The 12,640-nt window shown below is 27.7% G+C and overlaps 1 protein-coding gene across 3 annotated transcripts in view; it reads left to right on the top strand.

Moving 5' to 3' along the window:
- Window positions 1–8,781, top strand: part of qtc (quick-to-court) — a 66,047-nt gene extending 57,266 nt beyond the window's left edge. The window contains exon 4 of one of the 3 annotated variants that reach the window (XM_067264917.1): window positions 8,076–8,781. In XM_067264917.1, coding sequence (XP_067121018.1) covers window positions 8,076–8,424 — 349 coding nt within the window. In that variant the 3' untranslated portion in view covers window positions 8,425–8,781. The remainder of the gene's footprint in view (window positions 1–8,075) is intronic. The other 2 variants (XM_067264915.1, XM_067264916.1) reach the window with 2 other exon arrangements.
- Window positions 8,782–12,640: the final 3,859 nt, after the last annotated feature.

Below are 12,640 nucleotides of genomic sequence, written 5' to 3'. Positions count from 1 at the left end.
TAGCATCCTTTTCTTTTGATTTATTAGCCCTTAAACATGGGTCCCAAGAAGAATAAAAGTGAAAGTGGTCAAGTGAAAAGGAAAACAGTGAGAACAACAATCGAACTGAAAAAAAAATCATTGCTAAACACGAAAATGGAGTGCGTGTTTCGGATCTCGCTGTCCAATATTCTATGGCTAAGTCGACGATATCGACTATTTTAAAGAATAAAGAAACAATAAAAAATACTAGCGAATCAACTGGGGATTGGAACGCATTAATCCATTTTACATTATTTGTAATGAGAAAAAATGATTTGGAGTCCGAACATATTGGTACTCGAACATCTTTCTGGAACGAATTATGTTCGAGTACCAAGGTACCACTGTACATTATTTACTAGTATATTTTTCAGTGGTATCTTGATCTGTAATCTATTATATTTGAATGACCCTAATGGTTTGTGATTCCACACATCAAGAACCATATTTAAACTGAAAATAAATGAATGAAATTATAGTACCACCAATCCAAGCACAGCTTCTGTCTTCTTAAATTTAATTTTAAACTGAAAAAAATTCATCTTAAACAAATCTAAAATTACATTTTAGGTTTGTTTAAGATGAATACTTCAATATCAATCAATTATTTCATTTTTTATTAAAATAAAATGAATGCTCGGCTATCAACCACTTATATTACATGACCATGAATTGTTCTAGAAGAAAGATTACAGTTTGGATATTGAATTTGTTATCAAAGTTTTGTCCTAGATGTATTGGGAGCATTCTAGAACATTTGTTTACAAATCAGTCTAATACTGGACAATTTGAGCAGTAAACACATCCTCCCAGATCACCCAGAGCAACATCTTAGTTACATTACTACTAAACAGCATATATAATACATCAAAAGCTTGTACACAAGCACAAACTTCTATCATCCAGGAACCATATTACTAAATACACACCTCAGATGGTCGTAGAAAACAACACAAAATATACTGTGACTGACTCATAATAACAAGCAAAAGAATACATCACAACAGGACAGGCATCACATTTATTGACAAACAAAACAAAATCATATACATAATAGATATAGTTGTTCCAAACATTTACAACAAACAAAATTCATACACTGAAAAAATTAGTAAGTACTGAACTCACCCACAAAGTAAAACATCTATTGAGAATGGATAAGATACTTATACTAATAGTCCTTTTTTGTACAAGTGTCATCCCACATACACCTTTACAAGTCTCAAAACATTAGGATTTTCAGAAGCGCATACATCATACTACAGAAGCTTGCCATACTAAACACATGTTAAATAGGAAATTCTTAAGCACAGATATACACACAAACAACAATAAAGAAAACATTTGTTTTCTTGTAGTTATTCCTTGACTTGGTCCAGCAGAGCACTAGACACTGGTATATAATGCTGTGTAGGAAACAATCCAACAACATGATGATAATTTTTGATAAATCTTCAGGATGACAATTTTATATATAAAAATGAAGGCAAAGACAAAATCTGTTTCATAATAATAGCATTTAAATATTTGCCTTTGTTATTTATATAAAAAAATCTTAATAAATATAAAATATAAATATCTTATTGAAGAAATTTGTCAAGATGATATTAATATTTTTGTCCTATACAATTAAATCAAATGTAAAATTTTATTGCGTTTTCTTCAACTGTATGAAATTATAAACTAGCTGTATATAATAGATATATTAAACTATTTCTAAAACTTTATCTCTATTTTATGAAATGTTTTTGAACTCAAGATTTTATTTTCAATATATTAGATAATTTAACAGCTCCTTGACAAAGTCAAGGTTTTAAATCTCCTTTTAAGGAAATTTGTAAATGCTGTTATCCTCAACTTATGTAAAGGTTGCATTCCACGGCATTTTACATAAATTGGAGTTGTCTTAAATGCTTAAACAACACTCAAAACTATGCATACTGAATTTGATTGAAACAAAAACATTGTTTATTGAACATGTAAACAGATTTATTAATTTAATTTTTTCTTATGCAGAAAAAATGATAATAGGGTACTTTGAAATGTATAATTAAAAAAGCAAGAGACAGTACAAACATCCTGTAATCAAAATAGTCAACTTTCATTAGTATGAATTGCTGGGGGAACAATAGTTAGTTTGCTTTATCGAAAATTCATATTAACAATTTTCAGAGTCAAGCTTGTATAATTTAGGAGTTAAGGATTAATAGGCTGTTGAAATCTCTAAATTATAATATTTTGAATTAATTTACTAAATAAAGTTAAATAAAATTAAATTTATTTACAAAAATTAATTAACGATCTAATGATTTTCAAATCAAACAAAATGAGGAGGAGACAGTATTTGCCATTTAAGTGTGGAGCAGTATATCAGCATGGTTAAACAAAACAAAAATAAAAGAAATTTGTAAATGTTTTCTATTGAAGATTGTTTGAAAAACTAGAAAATATTTTTTGGCATCAAAAGAGTAAAAAAGAGTAAAAGTAGCTTTTTTATTATTTTTATTAAGTTTGCATCAGCCAGCAAAGGTTTATATAAAAATCAAATTTAAATAAGTCAAATAGTGCATAAGTCAGGGAGTGGCTATAATAATAATTAGTGATATAAAAACTGAGAATGTCATTAAAACATCAACTAATAATATAAGTACTACACATAGAACTAAAAAAAATCAAATGCTTTTTAATATACTCTGAGGTATATGATGCCTAATACCTCTCTTTAGTCACAAATTATTTAGTAATTAAATATAATCATAGAAAAGTAGCCCAATGTAATTTGGTGGTTGTAGAATTTTATTCAAGGCACTCATTTTAAGTCTTCAGGGCAGTTGTCTCACCATCTACAAGGGCTACTTTACATTACTTAGGGTGTGACTATGCAGATGTGAATTTAGTAGTGAGCAAGAGGTTGCAAGCGATATAGTTCTCGCAAAGGAAAACATGCACAAGCGAGAAATATTTCTCGCTTGTGCGTGTTTTCCTTTCACTGGCGAGAGCAAATTTCTGTTTCTCGCACATTCATTTTGATATTTATCGCTTCTCGCCACATATTCTTGCTCGTTCGCATCTGCATAGTTGCACTCTTATTCTCCATTTGGTACACAGCTGAACATATTTTCAGTGATTTGTTTTTGCTTTATGTTCCTGCTCCTGATTCTACTTTGGAGTTGGTTCCATTTTGTGGGCAGTGATGCCTAATTTATTTACTTTTATGTCATATAGGATACTTGCTGCAAGATCAAGTTTAGCAGCCACTGTTCTCAATGATGTCTCAGGGTCCTGCTTGAAAAGGTATTCCACTGCCTGTGTAACTACCAGTTTCTATGCTTTCAGACTGACCTTTAGATTTTTGATACTCCGCAGTTACACATTCTTCAAATTGTCAAATATCCAATTAATAGTTGATTGTTGGATATTTCCAGGCATAAAATGTTGCCTAGTCGCCTTTTGATCTCTTCCTGAAATGTTTTCATAGTAATGACATATATACAGAACAAGAGCCTCACTTCTTTTATTCTGCATACTGACAACTCTCCTCTCCTCTCCCACCTAAAGTGGTGATATCTGTAGGTGCATGTATATCCCGACAAGTATACTTAAAGGTTTTATCATGATTTGCATCATATAACTATGTTTATATATTGCTTTCTTAAGTGATTCTTTCATTTCCAAACACCCCTTAACTGAAATTGTATTACATTCTCTGTAATTTATTGCTTTCATTTCAAATTGTTTTATAAATCTGCTAATCTTCTTTATATCTGATTTGCTGTCAACTTCTTACTTTCTGAATTATTTGTGCTTGGTTCCAACTGAAACCAAGCTAGAGTCAGAAATCACATTTGCTGCTAAAACAGTATTAGGGTCAACTTTCTGAATTCTGTCTTTGTGTTCTTATACTCTTGCTTTTAGTAACCTTCTGGTAGCTCCAATGAAGAACAATTTTACTATCTTTGATTGGTATTTTGTATACTCCTAGAATGAATAGATAGAAATTTTTCTGTGTTTTAAAGATCTGAGTAATAGTGTGATGATTTAGTACAAGTGCAGTTATCAGAGTAGTATATAGGTTTTTTTTCAATTTATTAATGGTTTCTAATAAATAAATAAATAAATATGTAAAAAATGTTACTCATTTTTCATTAAATATCTGGAATTTTGAAAACCAAATATAATATAGAAAACAAGTAGCTTGCTTTCATTGACAAATGTATTCTAAATTTCAATATTTATAGTAAAAACTATTTGGATATTTTCACAAGAAATAGTTAAGTTGCTTAGTAAACTGAACTAAAATATAAAAATGAGAATAGTTTCCTACACTGATAACCATAAATGATTGGAATGCTTTTTTTTATATAAAAGATGAATTATAAATGAATACCATCCGTAAATATTCTTGATTAGATGAATTAAAATTAATTGAACAGTTCTTGTAAATGTTGGTGATTCTTCAAGAAATCTAAAAAAACAATTGATTAGAAAAATTTGGTTTTTAAAAAGAGATCAATTGATTTTGTAATTATAGAAAACTTGCTATTTAATTTCTCAATTGTTTTCAAGAATTATTTTTACATAAACTTTTTGTTTAATTTTATTTTCTATATTTTCTGATATCATATTTATGTTTAATATTTTTTAGAATAATTACTAGAAATAATTTAAAAATCTGTTCTTATTTTGTAGAAATCAAAGCTTTATTTCTGGATTAAACATTTTCGGAGTTGCTTTACTCTTCAGATCTAAACAAAAAATTAAAATTCAAAATTTTCAAAAAGAATAACAAAGAACAACTTTTTAAAAAATATACAGGATGCCAACTTAACAACTGCTACTCACTGGATAATAGTACAGTAAACACACCATTTTATATCCAAACCTTGGGTCAAAACATTGAAAAAGATATGTACTGACTAATGTTTTGAATCAGTACTGATCTTCAAAGAACATAAATGACCTGATGTATATTAGTATTAATTGAAAAATGTTAGTTGGCATATATGTTATGGACAAAGTGATTAATCGGGCAATATGAATAATGCCCGATTAATCACTTTGTCCATAACATATATGCCAACTAACATTTTTCAATTAATACTAATATACATCAGGTCATTTATGTTCTTTGAAGATCAGTACTAATGACCAAAAAGGGCACACAGTGTGATTAAATATTGATTGATTTATCAAATTGACTGGTCATTATGAATACTGCTATCACAGTCGGGCAAAGTGATGATAATACGTTGAGGAGTGATCATCCAACATATGCTAGCCAATTGGCACTCTGAGTTGCGCATGCTTATCGTGTTTAGTACCAAATTTTAAGCTCTGATTGGTTAGCGTATGTCAGATGACCATTGCTCAACGTATTATCATCACTTTGCCTGACTAGGTGATAGCAGTATTCATAATGACCAGTCAATTTGATAAATTATTGAAATTTATTACGATGCCCAATTTTGTTGGTCATTATTTATAATGCCCATATTAATCACTTTGTCCATAACATATATACCGTATTTTACGGACTATAAGACGCACCTTAACTTTTAAGCAATTTTTTTTTTTAAATACCTATAAGACGCTACAAACTATAAGACGCACCTGAATTTTGGAGGCAATTTTTCGAAGAAAAAAGTGTGTCTTATAGTCCGTAAAATACAGTATTTTTGATATTAAAGTTTTGTTCTTGATATACAAAGGTTTTTTAAACTGTGTTTAATGTACAGGTTGACCCAGACCAGCTGTACACCCCTTTTAAAATGGAGGGAAGTGAGTGTCATCAAAAATTCTAAAAATTTTGGATAAATAAATTGATATTTCTATCAAATAGTGATATTTTCAACTTCTGGTATTGGTCAGAAATGCTCTTTCCAGGCTAAAAGTTGAATTTTTAAAATGAAACATGGTATTTTTTGTTTTATCTGAATCTTAAATAAAAAAATAAGACAATTTTGTATCAAATATTTTTTTCAGAAAACACTTACATTGACCATAAAATTATCTTGAAAGTGTGATGCACAGAGAAAAATGATACTGAAAAAAATGAAGTATCATATGTTACAAGATATTTTTATTAACAGATTGTCAATTTAGTCAAAACAATAAGAATGTTAGTTCAATAATCATATTTAATTGATGCTGAACAAACAAAAATTGTTACTACTGTTACATAATATTTTTGTTTGCATAAACTATTCTGGCATAACCTATTTGGCACTGTTTAACTATTATTCAAATGAACACTGTTCTAATCGATGCAAACATCTACTCTTCTTGAAAAAGAACTTTGTAGGACAGGGCTGCATAAATCACTCATACCTTAATAGGTGTATAACTGAAAACGAAAATGTAAACACATTTATTGACACTGAATATTCAGCCAGCTGAAAAATATTGTGATGAAACAGCTTGTAATAATGTTTTGTCAAGAAGAGTTCATAACACTTTCAAGATCATTTTATGGTCAGTAGAGTGTTTTCAGAAAAGTGTTTGAGACAAAATTGTCTTATTTTTTTAGTTTAATCCAAATCTAAAATAAAAAAGTAACATGTTCCATTTAAAACATTTGACTTTTGGCCTGGATAGCCCATTTCTGACTAGTGCTGGGAGTTCAAAATATTGCCATTCAACACAGTGTACCTGATTTATTTATTAAAGTTTTTAGGATTTTTGATAAAACTCGTTTCACTTCATAATTAAAAGGAGTGTACGAGTGATCTGGGTCATCCTATATAACAAGAATTTACAAAAGAAATAAATAAAATATAAGAATGTTTTTATAATTATAGGAATAATAATTCCTATATTATGATAATAATGGCACATATTAGAAACAAATGATAGCATGAACAAATATTTAATCTAGAAATAAAGCTTTGACTTCTATAAAATATAGTGGGTTTTAAATTAAAATATTTATGAAGTTGAGTATAGTCAAACCTTGGGTTTTGAATGCCTCACCTTTCGAACAATTTGGTTTACAAACAAAATTTTGAACTCGTTTTTGCCCCAGTTGCTGGATGATAACTCTGTTGCCAAACAACCTACTCGGCAGAGCCAGCCACCGATGATCAACTTCCTATACTTCCTGTTTAAAGAAAGTCAACTGACCAACACTACCAATTCAGAAGTTAGTGGCACCAAGATTGCCTTGCATCACAATACAAATCATCGATGACATTGCTATTTAAATTACATTTCAATGCGCATGTGGGAAGGATACTATTTGTTTTTCAGTATGCATCGCAGTTGAATTTAAATCAAATTAATTAATAAAAACTGAGTTAATTGACATTCGCATAATATAAATGGCATTCAAGAATTCATATTTAAATATGCTTAAGTTATATTAATAAACTTTTGTCAAATAATTTATTATATTCTGTAAATATTAATATTTATTAATACTAGGTAGCCAGTTAATTAAACTAAATCTAATAAAATAATTATTAAAACTGGCCTTTACATGGAAAATAAATAAATTAAATTTAAATTAAAACTGAAATCAAATTAATTGAAACAGTATTTCAAAAAGTATGGATAAAGTAGATTACTTGTTGTCCATCTTGATTGATTTGATTATATTTCATCTTGGCAGTCAAAGTTTGAGTCTGTTTATAGCACTTCTTTGTAAAGTGTTGGTTTTGTTTTCAGTTGGCAAGTGACAGAACATTTTGCTTTTAATATATATACCATATAGAATAGATAGAGATATATTATATTGCCTTTATAGGCATTTTTATGCATGAAATATGGCTAAAAAGGTTATAAAAAAAAATTTTTTTTTACCTTTTTACAGGAATGGATTCATCCATTTTACATTATTTCTTATGGGAAAATTTGTTTTGATTTTTGAATAATTTTTAGGAATGAATTAAGTTCGAAAACCAAGGTTTGACTGTACTTCTATTTTTGAAGAAATATTAAGAAATAATTTAATTTTAAATGATTCCTTTATGTCTTACTTACAGTATAAATATATGAAATGATTAAATTATTAATTTTTAAAATATTATAATTAATATAAAAAATTTTAATGCTTAAAGGAAAGGACAAGAAGCAGCAAAATTCGAACATGCTGATGAAGTACTTGAATTTGCCCACACGGCACCCAAACGGGTCTCTGTTCCTGAATTATTACAACAGTTGCATCATACCGAACACGAATTAGAAAGGACAAAACAACTGTATCGATGCGAACTCTACAAACAGGCAGCTAAAGGAAATGGAGATCGTCATTCAGAATACACATTAAAATTTTTGAAAGATGCAATGTATTATTTTCTAACAGAGAAAGATAACAAAGGTCACTTGAAAGCAATTGAAAGTATTTTAGATTTTACTGATTCAGAAAGATTAGCTGTATCAAAAGCCTTGAAAACAAAAAATTTGTGATATAATTTAAGTGATAAAAATACATTCCAAAGGGGGAAAAAATCTTCCAGTTAAGAAAATCTTATTTTTCTTATTCACTTTACATATTTGTGTGTTAAATTGTTTGTTTAATTCAAGATGCTAATTTAGGAACAAATTTATTATTTTTATATAATTTTAGAAGGTACAAAGATATTTTAGATATATTATTACTTAAATATTCTTTATTTTTAATATAAATATACATACTATTGTTGTTTTTTGTTACTTTATTGCATTCCATTTCAGAAACTGCATTATTAATTTCTGCTTTTAAAAATTTAATAAAATGATTATTAATCAGTATTACTGATCTAATAATTCAAACATCAACACCTTATTGTATTAATTATAATTTTAGATTATTGCAATAAAATTAGATAACATTTCTGGATTAATTTACATAAATATAAATACATAACTTTACATCATTATTTTTATCGTTATAAGTGGTATATATGTATGCATATGTATAAAACAATAAGATTTATTTGTTTGAAATATCGTAATTTAGTAAAATTTTCCACTTTAAATGTGAAAATAGAAATTATTGATTTATTTCTTACTTTATTTTTATTAAAATTAAAAATTTTACAGATATAATTTGAGATTTGCGATAATCAAAAAATATTTATCATTCTAATTATCGAATATAATACAAAATTTTATATGCAATTATTTCTAAAATTTGAATTATAAACAAACAATATCCTGTTGAAAAATTTGATTTTAGAAAAATATTTCTAACTAAGAATCTTTAAATTCCATCTAAAAATGTGAACATTAAAATATACTAAATGTCTAAGCTTTTTTAGAATGATTAAAAATGTGCAAATTTAATTTTATATATATTTATCGTATATATCAGAGGTGGGCAAGCAAGAGTTCAGTGGGAGCTGAAATGTAGGTTTTGCAAAATGCATGGGAGCTGCAGTTCTGTACTGTCGTGGCGGATAGTATGGTAAGGCAGGGAAGGATAGGATGTCCCCCATCCGGGTCGGGAACTTGTTTTAAAAGAATAGATTTGAAATGTCAATTTAATTTATTGCACCAACTTGGAAATAAATTACTAAATATTACATGTATATAATTTCATATTTTCACAAAATTGTGGAAATAAAATTGTCAAAATAATAATAAAAAGCAGAAATTAACACTTTCAGCAAGAGCCGTGTGTAACTCAAAAAGAGCCGCATTTGCCCATGTCTGGTATATATATTATTGTAGAAATGTTTTACTTCTTTTCCACTTTCCATTCTTTGAATTAGAAATTATCAATAAACTCAAGTATTTTATTTTTATAAATTAATTAAAACAATTTATACAAGAGAGAATTATAATTCTGATGTTTGTAATAAATTTTGGAGTTATGTATTTCATTATATACTTATTAAAAATAAAATTACCGTAATAGTAATTGATATTAATGTTTATGTAATATTAATTTATATTACTAAACTGCATATTTTTATTCTCCTCAAATTATATCTGTAAAATTCATTTTTTTTTTGTTTATTCATAGAAATCTTAAAAACTATAGCCATTATTACTATAGCCATTTGCTAGCCCGATAATTCGGCAGTTGTTGGTCTTTAATCTTAAAAACTCGTATAATTTTAGTTTATTGTTCAATATGTATTTAGTTTTAAAAAATATAGAATTTTTTATTCTTGAAACAAAATATTAAAGTAAGCCCTAGTGTTCCATAAATCTGTCATGTTTATATCCTTATAATTGTCAACAATTTTCAAAATGTTTATTACTACTATACCATTTACTTTAAAATATACTGAATCTAGTGATCTGTTAAAATTGTGTTGCAACAGATGGATTCTATATGTATTAAACTATACCTTTATACATTTAATTAATCAAATAATTAAAACATTTGCAATTAAATTTGATTTAACTAATTGCAAATATTTTAATATATCTGAATATGTTGGGTCTGGTATATGTTGCACAACATAACCAAGATGTGTTGTGATAGGAAAAGTAACCTTTGAATGATTAGGGGTAGAATAGTGATTTGGAGTCGGCATAAAATTAGGGTTTTACTCTGTAAATACACTTGACTCCAAATTATCATATTGGTAGTTGTATGTTATGGGTAATATGGGTGGTTTATATGGCACTTTGAAATGAAAAACTTCATGCAAAACTTTCCGTAAAAAGTTTACTTTTATTTAATTCAATTGCAAGTCACAAAATCTTCCAAATATTCTGGAGATGAAAAAGTAAGTTTTTTTCTAAACACAAACGGTATCAGTCCAGTTTCTATGTTACAGTAGGAAAACTGCAAGTAATAAATCATACAGATAGGTTTATTTTCTGGCTTTCTTTGCTGTTCTACAGTTTCTCCGGAGAACAGCAAAGAAAGCCAGAAAATGCAAAATACTTTGGGAAACTTAGCTCCTTCCTATGGGCCCATGTAACTATACAAATATGGCAGTACTTGAAAATTGTATTGGGTACTGAGTCCAATGGACTAACTGAACAACATTTGGCAAAAGATGCCCTTTTACTATTACTCTATTATGCAAGTGCAAATCCTCTGCACTGCATAATTTCATGTGGCTTTTTATTGCAAAAAATGAAACTGTGCTAAACTGTACAAAACACAAGATATTTCTTAACAAGGTCTTGAAATGACCTGATAATCTGGAAAACAAGAAAGCTGTGCTGTAGACATCCACTCAGAGATCTTGTCTCCAGTAGGATTTCAGCCCTCATCAGATAGGTGAGAGGCAAACACTTTACCTCTATACCACTGGAGCTGAGACTCCTTCATGTAGGCTGAGGTAACTTGATAAGTGATGTTTCTAGGAGAGTGACGTCCTCGTTTTATGTTATTCACAGTAACCAAATATAAGCACATCTTGGGTATGTTGCATGACATATGCCAGATCTGGTATTCAAAAAATAAAAATAATTATTTCTCTAATATCTACAAACTCAGTGTTTGTTTATGCAGTATTATTAAGTTTAGTATTAGATTTTGAAAGTTAGTGTATGGTGCATTTTGGTAATTTATTGCATGTAAAAAATGCTTTATATTTAGCTTACATTAAATTTTGTGTGTGATTTTTATCAAAATGTTCATAAGAATATTTAATTTTTCCAATTAAAATATAGCTCTTCCAAGTTTTTGCACTCATATATTACAATATCCTCATATTAAAGGGAAGTAAGATAAAATCTCATATGGATATTCATATCAATGTGCAAGGAAAATATTCCTTTATTGTCATTTAAATGAATTCTAAAGTAAAGAAAAAAAAGCATTTTGATGTGTACAGTATGTAATTTTTAAACAGTATTTGGCTAAACTGAATGTTGTATATAAATCTAAAATGGAAAAAATTTTGTGACTGCACTCTTTACTGATAATCATTTATAAAAATATTATGATACTAAATGGATAATTGGGAGCCATTTTGGGCATTTGTGAACATATTGAATTAGTTTAGAATTTGAGAATGATGTAAAGAAGTCAAAAACAAATTTTGTGTTTGATTTTGAATTCTTAATATTTTCAAAAATTGAATAGTTTTATTAGCTTAGAAAGTAAAAAAAATTGGCTTTAAATAGGAAATATATAGAAATTAGTAAATTTTTATATCATAGTTAAGTTAGATAACGATAATTTTTAATGTGTGCTAGGCCTGTCTTATAAAACTGCAGTTATTTGCTAGAAAGAAAAGTGAGTAGTATATTCACATACTAATTCAGTTTCCTAAGGTTTAGTAATTTTGATAAGAAAAAAAAAGTTAGTTCAAGTAAAAATCAATTACTTGTGCTTATTAAATGATTTTCTAAACCTTATAATATTATGTAAGTTATAAATTATAACATTGTGTACAAATAACAACCATTTAAAATACAATATCAATAATTCAAATTTTTAATTAGAAGCTAAATATTGCAAAAAAAGATTTGAAATTAACCAGAATATTCAAAGTGTATTCAGTTTATAGTAAAGTAAATTTAGTTAAATTTAATACAGAAATCATAAAACTTCATTTCTTTTAAGTCTTAGACTACTCGAATTTTTTTTTAACTTTATCACATGCTTCTAATGAATGGATATGATAACAAAATGAATGAAATATAAAGAAGTCTTAATATTGATATTTATCAACTCTTTTAGTGGTGATGTTAATTTATTTTGCAATATTTAAATTTTCTAAATATATCT

This window comes from Centruroides vittatus, unplaced genomic scaffold (assembly GCF_030686945.1).
Source record: "Centruroides vittatus isolate TY-2023 unplaced genomic scaffold, ASM3068694v2 contig_199, whole genome shotgun sequence".
In the NCBI taxonomy this organism is placed as follows: domain Eukaryota; kingdom Metazoa; phylum Arthropoda; class Arachnida; order Scorpiones; family Buthidae; genus Centruroides; species Centruroides vittatus.
The sequence above is the reverse complement of the archived record's forward strand: the minus strand, read 5'-3'. Positions and strand labels throughout refer to the sequence as shown.